A 15,112-nucleotide genomic window follows, 5' to 3' on the forward strand; every position below is an offset into this window, starting at 1 on the left:
GACTTACAAATGTGCCAGTGGCGGGCGGGTTTTGCATTCACTGCTCCTCTGTAAAAGCACAGGTCTTTTTCCCCTGTGCTTGCAGGAAGACTTCTGCAGGCCAACTGATAAGACTCCCTCCTGTGCAGGTAGATGCAATGTAATGAAATTGGATGTGTGTGCTGAGCTTTGTAAATAAAATGAGATTGACCCCAGCCATTATCTCATTTATCTCATTTACATTGTAAAATCAGTATCTGCACTATTGATTAGAGCATAATTAGTTAATTATGAACACGATAGGGCTTGAGCACAGCCAGCTGTACTGCTAAAAAAACTAATAAAAACAATCCAAGGGCAGGAGCAGATGGAGATCACTCTATTAAAGAATGAAGCAAAAGTATTTCAGGTATGGAAATCCCTAATCAAGCTTTCTTGCTGTGAAGATGCAGCTGACCATTCTATACTTCTTTAAGTAAAAAATGTTTGATTGGGGTTTTTTTTTAACATTTTTCTTATCATAACTACTTCAGAATTCTCCTTTCTTCTTCACACTCCATTTTCTCCGTATTTAGTGGGCATGTATCTATCCTCATTAATTGCTGGAATGAGGAACACAGTGATTTTTAATTTTGATGCATAAAGTAATTTCAGGCTTGTTGTAACAGTGATAGTAAGCAATTACCTGTCAGCTAGAGGTAATTTAGGAGGTTAGGTTAGCTTGTCTTTGTGTGGAGCTCTGCTTTTATTTCCACAAAGTTTTCAGTACAGCAGCTAACCAGGCTGCTGAAGATGGCCCACCATTTAATGGTTTTTGTAAATCATGTGCTTCACCACAAAAATAGTTATCCACAAATAGCAGCAAGATAAAATATTTGTTAGTTTAAATTTGAACGTGTGACCTTGAATGCACAAAGATAAAAATTTCAACAGCCTGTAATATGGAGGAAGTGGCTTCTTTCCCTTTCCCCCCTGCCCATCCCAACAGTTTTGTTTGTCCTATTAAGCCGTCTTCAGGATGGGAGGATGATTCTTGTAAATGACGGTGCCACATGACTCCTTTGGTCTGTAAGTGCTGGAATGTGATGGGTCTGTGAGAGCATTTACTGACAGGCTGTGAGACTGGCAGCATGACATCTTTTGTGACCCAGCAATTTCATTCTCTATAACTAAGTCAAAAATACACTGTATTTTGTGTCACTTTCTCATTTTCTGAATGTGACAGTGGGATTTCTATCATTTTTATGTTGCTAGACAAAAGAACACAACTAATAGTATACACTTGAGGGATTAATCTTGTTTTATTAGTGCCATTTTAAGTTAGGTGTAATGTTTGCGTTTGGAATTAGCAATTAAGAATGCCAATTTTTTTTTCACTGTGATGTGCGTGAGTTTCACATTTTGTCCCCAGTCAGTCTCAGCAGACGATGATTGCCAGACAGCTAGAGCATCATCTTTAACCAAGGTACAGTGGTAATCATCCATTTTCCCAGCATCATGCTCTGGGAACTTCAGAATCAGTGCATTTCTGTTTTCCAGTACAGAATTCATATTCCAGCAAAAAGCAGTAGGAAGCAAGCATTTAAAAATATTTGGTATACTTAGGCTTTTATCACCATGCAGCTTTTTATGTTTTGATATCTGAAAATACTCATTTGCATTTCCTCAGCTGTGCAGATGAGGATAGAAATTATTAGTATCTGAAAACCTTCATATGGATATTTTTAACTCATTCTAGGAAAATGCAAATTTTCTTCTACCAAACTAAACACTCTGAAGTGATAAAAATTGATGACAATAAATATTAAAAACATTGCACTTTAGAATGATATTTAATTTCACAATGTCATGGTTATTTCAACCCTGCTTTGCAAAATCCCTCAGCAAACTCTGAGGAAACATGGCTGAAAGTGCAGTCAGGAAGTACCACATTCTAGATAAAAAATGGTAAAAAATGTAAGGGATGCCAAAGTGTAATTTTAAAGAGGAAACATTTTCTTTTGAACATAGAAACATATCAAGCAATTACTTCATAAAAAAAAAAGAAAAAAGAAAAATCTAAATTGACACTGTTTAAATCATATGTAGATTAAACTCTGAAAATACTCTAAGTCAGTCAGAAATAGTATGTTTCTTTATTTTCAGTTACTTAAGAGGATCCTTAAGTTTACGTGAAGGGAGTTCTGATAAGCACTGCTCAAGTGCAAGCCCTTACATGCATAAGATTCCAGATATAGAAATAGGTTAGTAAAAATATACTCCTTTACAGATGAGAACATTGAGGCTCAGAGGAGGCTTAATCTTTTGCTGAAGGTCACATACACTGTTGGGATTTAGGAGTGTGACCTATCCCATCTCCTGTTCTCAACCTTTTTATTATTTTAATAGACCTTTCACAGGAAATAAAACTACATGTATTCCTGATTTTAAGTAATATATTTCAACATTAAAACTCCTCTGTCTTTAAAAACTGAGAGTGGTTTTCTATTTTAAGTGTTTGCTTTGTGTGGAATGAGATTGAGTCACTGCTAAGCAATCCTAAGGATATATATTGCAATATGGTATATCTTATTTTCAAAAAATTATCAAAACCATGTCAGTCCAGTGTTGAATCTTGTGTATAGTCAGATTATTGCTTTTAATTTCTATTTAGCAGGAAACAGTACATGCCATACCCTTACCAGTGCTCATGTGTTACCTGTAACTGCTAGCAAGCCCAGCCTTGGCAACGAGGACAAAGTATTCACTGAAGTTAAACAATCATAATTGAAAACAGTTCCTTGTTTTTATTGGGAGACTAATCCTTGGAGCAGTCACATGAACATTTTGTTGTATTAATGCAGCAGTATGTGCTGTTAGTTGAATCCTCTTCCTGTGATGCACTGTCTGTTCTGTTGATAAACAGAATGTTACGTCCCTCTGTCTTTGATCTGATCATGCCTGTGCCTTGCTATTACTGCAATTTTTGGACATTTTTGTGTTTACCATAGAGGAAAAATTGAGTAGCCAGGAAAGCAGAGAAAGAGAGTGGGGGGGAATTTCTTTTAAAATTTTGATTTTTAAACATATACTCTTTCCTATTTTTCAATCATTCATATTGGCTTTAATTCAGAGTTTAAGACTGTGTAATGAACAGACTGTTGTAAAGTAAATTTGAAAAAAGCTTTCCTTTTCATACAAAGGAATACAGGGGGATATGCAAATAAAGAGAAATTCAGTAGGATATATGAAAACCTCTATAATTTGCTTTAAAAAAATATCTTTCTCATTTTGAGCCTATTATTATTCTGATTTAAAAATCCCTTCCTGAAGCACTTGTTCTACTGTAGTATTTTTTCTATTTGTGGTACATTAAAAGTAGGTTAACAAGAGCTATGCTGTATGTTTTGAGCTTTTTGTATGGACTATGCATAGAGCAAAACACTAAGGAAGGGTTTATTAAAGAAGAATATAAATTTGTTGTGTGTACAGAAAGCACTTTTATAAGTGAGAGATCACAGTGAAATCCTTTTAAATTAATGCCCTTTCCAGAAAATTCAGTGTGAATGAGAAAATATTTTGTACATTTGTTTATCAACCACATAATCCTGGTGTAAAAAATGTAATTCATCACTGTAAATTATACTTGAGTTAGTTAATATGTGGGTGAATTTTTCACAAAGCTTTTCTTGAAAAACAACATGTGCAAAACAGTGTCTTAAAACTATGAAAAAATAAATATTGTCACTGTCTAAAAAAAGTTAAAAACTCTGGGGAAAAAAAGCCAGTGAATGACACTGAATTATCTAAAAATGTAAGCAATTTTTTTCATTAATTTACAAGTCTTTGAAATGTTGTCATTTATATAAGATGATGACAAAGGTGATATATGAGTGTCTGCATCAGGATATTCCAGATTAAGCAGAACCTACTTGAAGTGGCTGTTTAAAATTACCCCTGATAGAAAAGATATTTTCTTTATTATGATAATGGACCAGGAAATCTTCTGCTGAGAATTGCAGGGAAGCTCAATCTAAAATAGTACAGAAGTACCATTTAATATAAATATGTATTTTGTTTTTCTCTTGCAGGTGTGATGAATGCAGGCTTTGCTACCATTTTGGCTGTCTAGACCCTCCCTTGAAAAAGTCTCCTAAGCAGACTGGCTATGGATGGATTTGTCAGGAATGTGACTCTACATCCTCCAAAGTAAGTTAATGCACCCTAAAAATAGTTGAAGTATCCTGGTTTTCAGAGTTTTACTTAGTGTATGGAGTTTTTTATGAAATGATGTGCATAGGTTTGTTCTGGTAGAAGGTCATAAAGCAAAGATTTCCCATTCTCTTCAAAGTAAGTATTAAAAAACCCAGATCATATGCAAAATGGAAAACTTCTTAATCATAAAGAAAATTTTACTATGCTAGTTAAATGCTTGTTTTTGATCTGCTCTCTGTGAGAAAGGTGTGAGTACAGATACTGTATCAGCATTGATAATATTGACAAGAAAAAGTATTTCAGGAGCACTACAGAATACAAACCTCTAAGGACAGAGAAAATGCATGTGTTCTCTAAACAAAGGAATGTGATTTGAATTACTAAATCTTTTTCTTTCACTGAAAATTCATATGAAGGTTATCAATACCTTATATTGATTGGCATGCCTTGTTCAAATATAACATTGTAAAACTAGATTTTTTACATGGATTAGCTCTTTAATAATACTGAAAGTAATAGAATTCTTTGATGGTACTGACTTTTCAAAACATAAAGATTTTGATTCTTTGTCTGCACAGAAGCTTCTTTAGCACTGGCATTCTTTTCTGTCATCACCATAATCTCTGAAGAGGTACTTTCCAATTTATTTCATAAGTGTATTTATACATCTCATAAGCATATAAATGCATCTGATACCTCAGTGTAAAAACAAGAGTATTCTAAATGTCTTCAAGATTTTTTTATGTTGCTGCCCCTTTGTTTGTATTTCTGTGCAGAGAATCTTTTACCCAATAAGTGCCTCAGTATTTGGATACACAGGGACACAGCTGTGATGAGATGTTTTCATATGTTACTTGTCAGCATTCTTGGATACCTAAACTCTGTCATGCATTTGCTTTTAAGATTGGCACATACAGAATGTTCAGGGAGTGGTATCATTTTTTGGCTTGCTAGTGTCCCTTTCCAATTGCAAAAATATGTTATTCAGTTTCCCCCTGGGGGATTAATGAAATTGTTCTTTTGTAAGGAGGTAGGGAGACAGACACAGGAAATTAGCTGTCCACTACAGTTTGGACATCAAGCAATCTTTCTTGAGTACCACTTACATGCAAGAGACATTCCAAGAGTGAATTAAAACTGTTATTGAATTTCTGTCAGCTGCTTTAACTAAAATGGGGTCCTGATAACATGAGTTAAAATCTTGCGTCTCTTGTATTCTTGACTTGCAAGTAAACAGAAAAATCCAAAGGCTTGTAATTTCTAGTTGTGTTTTTCTGGAGATTAGTACATTGTGTATCAGGTACGATTTTTTAGCTACTTTATGAGTTAAATTAATTATGATGGACTTCACTTCTTGCAGGGTGTGTGTTAATTTTAAGGTGTGTTAAAAACTAGAATGTTTTAAAGAGTAAAGAAAATTTTTTAGTAGAATGATTACACATTTTGTGTTAATCAGTGATTATTACAAATTTTAAAAATGTTCTTGTGTCTGATCTTCATTCATAAAGATTTTTAATGAGTAAATCTAAATAAAGTCTCTTGCACTTTCAAGTACAGGCAAGTGGAATTGCATTTGAGGGAATATGTGATGAATATGAAAGATACTGAAAAAATTGTCTTATGGGGACTCCTTGTGGTTTTGTTTAGTCACTTTCATGTAGCTTTTCTAGAAAGCTGTGCAGAGAAATTATTCTGATAAAGCTGTATTGCCCTATATGTTCCCCAAAGCCTTTTTTGGTAGCTTTTTTCTGTTTTATACTATGCAGTGTAATAAATTCAAAAAATATGATATCAAATTTAACTCCTTTCAGCCATAATGTGAGTTTTTTAAAGGATTAGGGCTTTGTCTTGTACTTCATAATTTTCAAATTCTTTGTTCTGCATGGCTTTAGGATTGTGGTTTGTATATCTGTGATTTTTCACAGCCAGGAGGAGCTGATACGATAAGGCTTTTTCTACCCCTCCTCAGAGGGAGTATTCCCTCAAATGTATGCTTGGAGCTCAGAAGTGAAGAAGTGTAGAGAAAGTTGGGTCATTTCCAGCACTCTGCCTGACCTGTGTGGATGAATTGCAAACCTGAGCTACTGATGATTTCAGTCTCTCAGTCACTCACTGCATCCAATTTTTGATGTGTCACAGGGAAGTTACTAGTATAGATTATAGCAGCAAAATGGGATTGAATTTTCTGCTTTGGCCAAGGAGACTATTATTTAGTTTTCATTCTTTTGACTTTGTTCATCTGTTTTGGTTCAGTTTAAATCACTTATAATACACGTTTTAAAATTCCCTAACAATATATCTTCATTAGCACTATGAGGCCTTGAAAAGAATTGGAAGGTAAATGACACTGTTTCAATAACAAGAGAGGTCATAGTGCTGAGCTTATAATGGCTGTTAGTTTTTACTTAATTATGAAATTCAATTTTAGGTGTTCAGGAAAAGTTGCATTCTGCTGACCCCCAATAATGCTATTTTATTTTCAGATTTTGCCAAGCACTTGCAGGTGTCAGCAGTTCCAAGGCATGTAATTTAGCAGTAATAAACATGTGATTTAAATTGTTATCTAGCACAGACATTGGACATGCTACTTCCATTTTGCTCATCCTAGTTGCAGGACTCTCCAGCAATCGTGTCAGTTTTTCCACCAGCATAGCATATTCCCATATTACCCTGCCTGTCAAATAATAGACAGACAGTGTCTTTGCTGTAGGGCATGAGGGCAACAGCTTCTCTGCTGGTAATACTTGCTGTCACTTCTTTGGAATGGGTGATGCTCACTACTAAGGTCTGACAAGCTCTCTCATCTCAAAAACATTGTAGATTTTGTTATATCACATGAAAGCTGAAATAAACTTATTGGGTCTCAATTTCTATAACACTGTCCATTCACCCTGCAAAGGGATTGCAGTGCACTTTCAGGACTGCCAAACAGCACTGTAAATCATTATTTTCCTGGCATTTTTTATTAGTGGTATTCAGGCTTAATATAGACACTTGTTTCAACTACTTTTAGTTGAATTTAAGATAAATAGAATGTAAACCAAATAATTCAATATCATGACATGGTAATATTTGGTAAGAATAAATGTGGTGTGACCATTTTTTCAATTGCGTACAATAAGATCTTACTATGAGGTCTCATTATTATTATTAGATGTGGGCTTCTTTCTATTGCCTTCCAGTGAAAAAATACTTTTTGAAATATGTCCTCCAATTTTAAACTTCAGCAAGGACCAAAACAGTAAGGAGTTTAAACATATTATCATGGTGGTTACACTGACCATGCTAGCTAAGTTTCTATCTGCTCATCTTTGCATGTAATCTGTTTTGCAAAACACTGCAGAGTGTATGTGTCAGGTCATTATTTGAGTGCTGCAGGATCAGCTGCCTCATCTCTAGACTTCTGTTTAGTTTCCTTTTATCTCATTTCTTTACTGTACCGCATTTTTTCAGTGGAAATAAATTGTCAGTATACATGTCAGCATGGAATTCTCATCTAAACCCCTCAGGAAATATTTTCTGGAACTGCAAATACACAACACACCAAACCTGGCAAGTAATATATTTTTGTACACATTTTGTGTTCAAAAGAAATCATGGATGATTTTGCTTATTAGCCAGGTAGAAGCATTTCTTTGGGTATATTTTGCTTTCACACAGTGAATATGCAAATGTATTTGGACACTGTAATATTACATGATTAAATGTTTGAAATAATATTTTAAGTTTAAAAGAATTTTTAATACGTTAAATGTATTTCAAACCTTTAAATTTGATCAGATGAAAAGAAGAAGTGCACAATTCAATTCCTGTAGTCCATGGAATTTTATTCTAATCAGAAACAAAGCTGGTGATTAAGAAAGTCTGTGAGGAGTGCAGAAGTGTCTGATCTACTCCTGCATTGTGCAGGTGACAATCTCATTATGGTTTATGGAATTTTATCTTTTTCACAATGACTTTTCCCCAAACGTGGGAAGCATTTCCTCACACACGTAGTTCCACAGAAGTGTGTTGAAAATTAAACAATGAACCCAAAGACGTAGCATTAACCTCCCAAAATTTAGGAAATACCGAAGTTGAGGTGGCATGCAGTGCTTTAAGTGCTTTTTTGGCTATGTGTGACTTTGCAGCCTTTAGTCACTTCATGCTATGATTTTTTAATTTTTTTTCATAAGATCCCTGCCTTTTCTGATTTAGCTGTTGGGGGTCGCTAAAAGGGATTAATTTGGGTTGAGAATTAGGAGAAAGTCTGTCTTTAAGGTTTGTAAGGCATGAGAACTAAAGCAATCAGAACTGGGGAAAAAAAGGAGTTTGACCTTATGTTTGAAGTAGTTGAGTTGTTACCAACAAATTGAATTTTATCTTTGTCTCACCTCAGAGCTGCTGTGAGTCCTAGGCAAAATTAACATTTTCAAATGTTTGGTAATTTTTTCTCCTCATTTATTCTTGCCCAATTTGGATCCTTGGCCAACTTGTAAAAATGCTGAATTCTCTGAGCTGAAGTGGGAGACAGTGTGTATGTATACACAAGAAAATCCTGTTTGAATGTAACAGATGAAGTTGGCGTGCAGTAGTAATATAGTGCTTAATCATGCCCTAAATATGTTTTACATGTGCTTATTTTATCATTCAATACAATGCAATTTTACATAGTTATATCTAAAATACATTTTAAAAAATATGAAAAAAAATCTATACAAGTTTTTTGAATTAATTCAGACTTGCTTCTGTTACATATTCTGACAGAGGATGGCCCTCATTTTGTCACCTTAAATCACAGAGATTGTTGCACCTTCTTTTGAGGACAGAACATAGAAGCAAATGTACTGCCATCATAGAACCCAGCATTGCAGCTGAAAAATGGTAAAAGAATACTCCTAATAAATCTGCTTGCTGCTTCAAGCAGAACATAATATAATGGGAAAAAATGTTCAGTTTCTATGCAACATTTTTCAGCCAGAACTTAGGAGTATTTTAAGGTAGTTTACAGAAAAATTACATAGTGAAATTCACTAACTGTATTTGTCTTCTACAGATGTGACTATTATGATGTATGTTATGATATGATCATAAAGAATGATAGAGTTAGACATTTTTGTGTTTATTTATATATTTTAAAGTTTCTTGAGGAGAGTTTAATTAGCGCTTTGGTTTCTTGTGTGGTGTAGAAAGAAAGATGTTTTTTAATATAGCAACTGGATAATATTTGATTATTTTGAAGTCATTGTTGTCTTCCTAGGTTTGTGAGGAGCAGTAAAACTTTGTCACTGGAGTGATGTCCATAAAATGGAACAGGAGAAAATAAACCAAATCTGTAAGGCCATATGAAAATTTAACAAGTCCTTACCCCACTTATGCCGTGTTTTAAGAACTTAGCACAGAAATGGGTTTCAGTACCAAGATGGTAAAAAGAAAGGTGAACTTTTAGTGTATTGCAATATCACCAGGCTGAAGTATTGCCAAATGTGTTTTAATATTTGCTTCCCAGGTATCATATTTTAAAAAAAATGAGTTGGCACAGCCTCTGTTATTTTCTGGCAAACAGGTGCAATACATCTATGTAATGAATAATTTATACCATAAAATGTTCCAAAAATAATCAGCCTTGAAATTAACTTAAGTTGGGACTTGATTTATGAATAGTGAATAAGTTAGTTGGTAGTAAATCCCCAAATTAATCCAAAACCTCAGATGCACTTAGTTGGCAGAAGATTCACATCGTCTAGGTGGGAGGCTTAGGTTTTCATCAAAAAAAAAAAAAAGAAAAAAATGGTTAAGCACTGGAAAGTATTAGTGGAACAGATGGTTACTTTTAGTATTTTAATTCTTCTCTGCATCAAAATCAATTTTACCAGTTCAAATATTTCCTGGTGCTGACTGCCAGATCCTCATCATCGGCTTCTAGTGCTTGTACTTTTTGGGTGCAGCTTAACTGTATTAAGTAAATGGCCAGAAAATGAAAAATACAATTATAGCATTGTCTTCCACATGAAAAAACATTGTCTGAAAAAATCTCTCTTTGAAGGATGATAGTGCAGCTAATACCAGCCAGATGTTTAAAAAATGAAGAAATTGTAATATAGGGCTATTTTTTAAAATGTGTTATTGTTGTTTCAAATGCAAAACCAAATTTCTGATTCTTAAAGATAACACTGGGATAGATCAAAAAAGTAATGTAAAAATAAATTGCCAATTAGGAGTGCAAAGTAAAATACATAATTTTTTTTTGCATTAAACTTTGACAAAAAAAAAAACAGCAGTTAAAATAAACCTGTAAGAGTCTCTTTTCCCTGTGGTATGTTCTTAGAAAATTGAGATTTCAATATGCACTGCAGTTTTAAATTACACTTTTTTGTAAAAAAAAAAAAAGAAAAAGAAAAAGAGTCACTTTAGTGGCACTTGGTCCAAAAATTTTTTTCTCTAGAAGTTCATTTTCTTCCCCCTATTTTTTGTTATGCAGAAGAAGGAAGAAATCCCTTGCTGCTTACCTTCATTTGCTCTTTTTCATAAACAACCCAGCAATACAGAGTTTTCTCCAAAGCTGAAAATTTGCACAATGTTCTTCTGTCTTAGTGTGAGAGCAGTAGTTCTTCACCAGCTGCTCCATCCAGCTTGTGTCCCTCTCCACGGGGTGCAGTCCTTCAGGGTCAGACTGCTCCAGTGGCTCCCTAAGTCCTGCCAGCACACGTGCTCCAGAGTGGGCTCCTCTCTCCACGGGGACACAGCTCCTGCCAGGACCCTGATCCAGCACAGACTTCCCACAGGATCACAGCCTTCTTTGGGCATCCACCTGCTCTGGTGTGGGCCCCTCCATGGGCTGTGGGTGGATCTCTGCATCCCTGTGACCCTCCATGGGCTGTGGGTGGATCTCTGCATCCCTGTGACCCTCCATGGTCTGCGGGTGGATCTCTGCATCCCTGTGACCCTCCGTGGGCTGTGGGTGGATCTCTGCATCCCTGTGACCCTCCATGGGCTGTGGGTGGATCTCTGCATCCCTGTGACCCTTCGTGGGCTGTGGGTGGATCTCTGCATCCCTTTGACCCTCCATGGGCTGTGGGTGGATCTCTGCATCCCTGTGACCCTTCGTGGGCTATGGGTGGATCTCTGCATCCCTGTGACCCTCCATGGGCTGTGGGTGGATCTCTGCATCCCTGTGATCTTCCATGGGCTGTGGGTGGATCTCTGCATCCCTGTGACCCTCCGTGGGCTGTGGGTGGATCTCTGCATCCCTGTGACCCTCCATGGGCTGTGGGTGGATCTCTGCATCCCTGTGACCCTCCATGGGCTGCAGGGGCACAGCTGCCTCACCATGGGCTGCACCATGGGCTGCAGGGGAATCCAGCTCAGGCACCTGGAGCACCTCCCACCCCTCATTCTGCACTGACTTTGGTGTCTGCATGTTGTTCTTCTCACTCCTTTCTCCAGGTGCTGATGTGCAGGTTTGTCCTGCTTCTTAAGTACATTATCCTTGAGGCATCACCACTGTTGCTGACCCACAGCCTTGACCAGCAGTGGGTCCCTCTCGGAGCCAGGTGGCGTTGGCTCCATCAGATGGAGGAGAAGATTCTCACAGCTTGTCACAGAATCCACTCCTGCAGCCCCCCGCCCTGCTGCCAAAACCTTGCCACACAAACACAATACAAAAATGAAGCAAATTTATTTTCATGAGGCTTTGTGTTATACAAATCAAATTATGACTGAGGTAGTTCTACTTTTCAAAAGTTGTCTTGATCATTTTGCTTTGTTGTGATGAAAAATACTTTACTGAAGTAAAAAGCTGGGTGGCTGAAATTAGAAACAAACTTGTTCATTAACTATTGCTTTGGTTAAAATACACACCCAAGTCCAATTGCCAGTGGAACATTTAAGAGGTACCTGATTAATATAATTAATATAATACTTAATATAATACTGGAAACAAATCATAAACAGTATAGAGGTTGTACATTTTTAATGCATGCAATCTAAACATACACAATCTAATATTTAAATGACTAAAGCTCTAGTTTATGTATAATAAATATTACTTACTCTAAGGCAGTGGATAAGGAAGCAAAATCTCTTCATGGGCAGCTGTTCAAAATGCTGCTGCTACTCTGTACCTTCTTTAGGTTATGCTTCTAAGAAAATCTGCTTACAGTTATGGTTTATCTGGGTAATAGCTCTGCTGCTGAATCGTGACTTACTCTTCCTAAGCCATGACAAAATGAAATTACAGCCTATGTGGCCTGTTGCTGTGGTACTGAGTGGCAAGAAATCTCTGCTGGGAGCTAGCTGCAGTTGGGAAAAATCCAGAAATCACCTAGTGTCATGATTTGAAATAAAGCCACCTAATGTGGTTTTATGCTAACGCAGCGTGAGAGAAGAAAAAAACCAAAAACAGTATTTGAGCTCTGAGCAGCACAGCACAACAGGAAGATTTTATACATCCTCTTTGGTGTGCACCTATGCATAATCTCAAAGAATGTGAGAAGGTTGAAAGAAGAGTGGTGTATAGGAAGGGCAAAATAAACAAGGTTACTTGCACCTTACAGAACTGTAGGCTTTCTCTTTCAGCTTGTGAAATTTGATTTCTAGATATGTACAATATTGGGAAGCATTGTGACAGTGAATTTTGCATATTGAAGATGCTATATTGAAATGGAAAAGACAGGAAATACTCTTTTCAATACAAATTTTCTCCATTTTACATTCCTTTTCAAGCGAAGTCACAAAAGGAAGATTCCTATGTGTCACAGTTGCTTCATGGTAGCTTCCCAAGAATCATAGCTTACAGCACGGATGTTCATTCAGATTTACTTTGTCAATCCAGTTTTCTTCCTACTTCTAGAGTTCATAAAATAAGGAGCTCTTTGGGTATTGATAATTAGGGACTTCATGCTGACAGTGGAGCCATAAACAAATTTAGCAATAAATTGTAATTGATCATCACTACTTTCAGTTAATAATCAGTTTGGAAATTTAGATTGTTATATTTAGTTAGTAGAATGTGTTGAATTGGGTAATGTCTGGAAAAAAGTATGACTAAAAAGCTTGTGACTTGAATTTTTAAACCTTTTGGGTCTTGATTAAATTATTGGGTTAGATGAGATAGGCTTCCAGGAGAGCAGTATTAACAAAACCCCCACATTTCCATTGTGAGTAATCTTGTTTGATTTGAATATTCATCAAGAATTAAGCAGCCAACAGGAGATTGCAATGTGTATGCTTTGCAATGACATAAACAGGGACTCCTGATGTGCAAAGGTATGTCTGGAGGCTGGTGGCATCCTGTTGCACCCTAATGTTGCAAAGTGCTGTTCTGTTTCTTCCAGATTTCTGAGATAAATTTCTTAACCTAGGAATATATTTCTTGTCTTATGTTTTACATAGAACTAGAAGGTATGTAATTAAAGAAGAATTATATATTTTAATTCCTCATTAATCCAGCTTTATTACCTTGCAAATTATTTTAGCACATCACCTGTAATCATATTCTGTATGACAGAAGAAGACTTAGATCTTTAATTGTTAGTCTATGTATAAGATTTGAACATATTATCATAGTTACCCAATTAAGTGCTTATGTTTACTCTCAAGGTTGATTTTATTTTCAAGTCTTTCAAAGAAATGTAGCCATATATGTCACTTTAAGCAATGTGTCACTCATCAGTATAAATTGCTAATGCCGCCTGGACAAAATCTAATCATATTGAACAAGGAAAGAGAAAAGTGAGGGGGAAAAACCAAAAAAAGTGCCATTTTACAAAATGCTAGGCAAGTAATGGATTTTAGTACAGTCAAGATTTGCTTTTTGTCATCATGTTAGATAGTGGAACTGAGGTTCAGTTGCCATTCTCAAACAGGAATTCTCTTAGTGGTAGCCACATTTAATCACATTTCCCAGAAGACAGCTGGATATTGCCAATTCGTGCTGTGTCAGCCACTTTCTCTGCAAAGGAGTGTCTCATCACTTGGATTTTAGCATTCTGTAGCAGAAAAGTTCCATCCTCTTAAAATTGGCTCAGCAGATAGCTTGTGTGGGAATATAACTGCAAGAGCATTACAATCAGTTCTACCAAGAAAATGCACAACTATTACATGGAATTTTAAGATGGCTTTTGAAAAGATTTTCACAAAACCTTTAAAATGTATAGTACATTGTTATATTCTAGTAGCAATTAAGTTTATCTTAGATTTTTTAGTAAATGTGGCTTTGGTAAACGTTGAAAATTATTATCTGGTTCAGTGGTTTGAAACATCTTTGTGCGTGTTTGAAAAGTCTTAAGTATATTTCAGCTGTGACAAACATTACCAAAAGATTTTGTATGTGGAAAACCTTGGAATCTGTAGATATCAAAATTTTTTCTAGCTACTAATCTCATGAAGACAGAAAGGCAGATGGTATCCTTTCAGATCTGATATAAATAGCCAAAGAAAAGTGTCAAAAAGAAGATAAAATAGCCAGATAACTCCATATCTATGGAAGGTACCCACAAGTGTACTTCGAGTATGTACATCACATACTTACTTTTGGAAATAGAAGGGTGTCAGCAGAGTGATACAGTCATTGACATGATGAATATTAAATCTGTAACCAGTCCAATGCAATAAATAAGGATACATAGGAGGTACTAATATTTATAAGCACATTTTGTATCACATGAATATGCATTTGCCCTACCACATTCTCCTACTGCATAATAATTCCACTGCTTTTTTAGTTTAAAGTATTGCACAAAACAGAAGAATTGCAGAACACAATGATGTTATAAAACCTTTGTCTTGCAACTTTCTGGTGGTAAGAAATTTCTTGAAGGTCTTTCAAATGTTTGTTTTCATGCAATGATAACTTCAAGAATCTTAACATTTAAAGATAATTATGAGAAAAGATTGAGATTTGGGAGCTGTAGTCTATTAATCTGTTAATAATTTTCTCACTGAATGAGCTATTGACCTC

At 35.8% G+C, this 15,112-nt stretch overlaps 1 protein-coding gene across 3 annotated transcripts in view; it reads left to right on the top strand.

Moving 5' to 3' along the window:
• The window catches only part of PHF14 (PHD finger protein 14), a 163,400-nt gene that overhangs the window by 102,888 nt on the left and 45,400 nt on the right, over positions 1 to 15,112 (top strand). For all 3 annotated transcript variants that reach the window (XM_066553910.1, XM_066553918.1, XM_066553901.1), the window contains one exon: positions 4,050 to 4,167. In XM_066553910.1, coding sequence (XP_066410007.1) covers positions 4,050 to 4,167 — 118 coding nt within the window. The remainder of the gene's footprint in view (positions 1 to 4,049; positions 4,168 to 15,112) is intronic.

Source organism: Molothrus aeneus, chromosome 1 (assembly GCF_037042795.1).
Source record: "Molothrus aeneus isolate 106 chromosome 1, BPBGC_Maene_1.0, whole genome shotgun sequence".
Classification (NCBI taxonomy): domain Eukaryota; kingdom Metazoa; phylum Chordata; class Aves; order Passeriformes; family Icteridae; genus Molothrus; species Molothrus aeneus.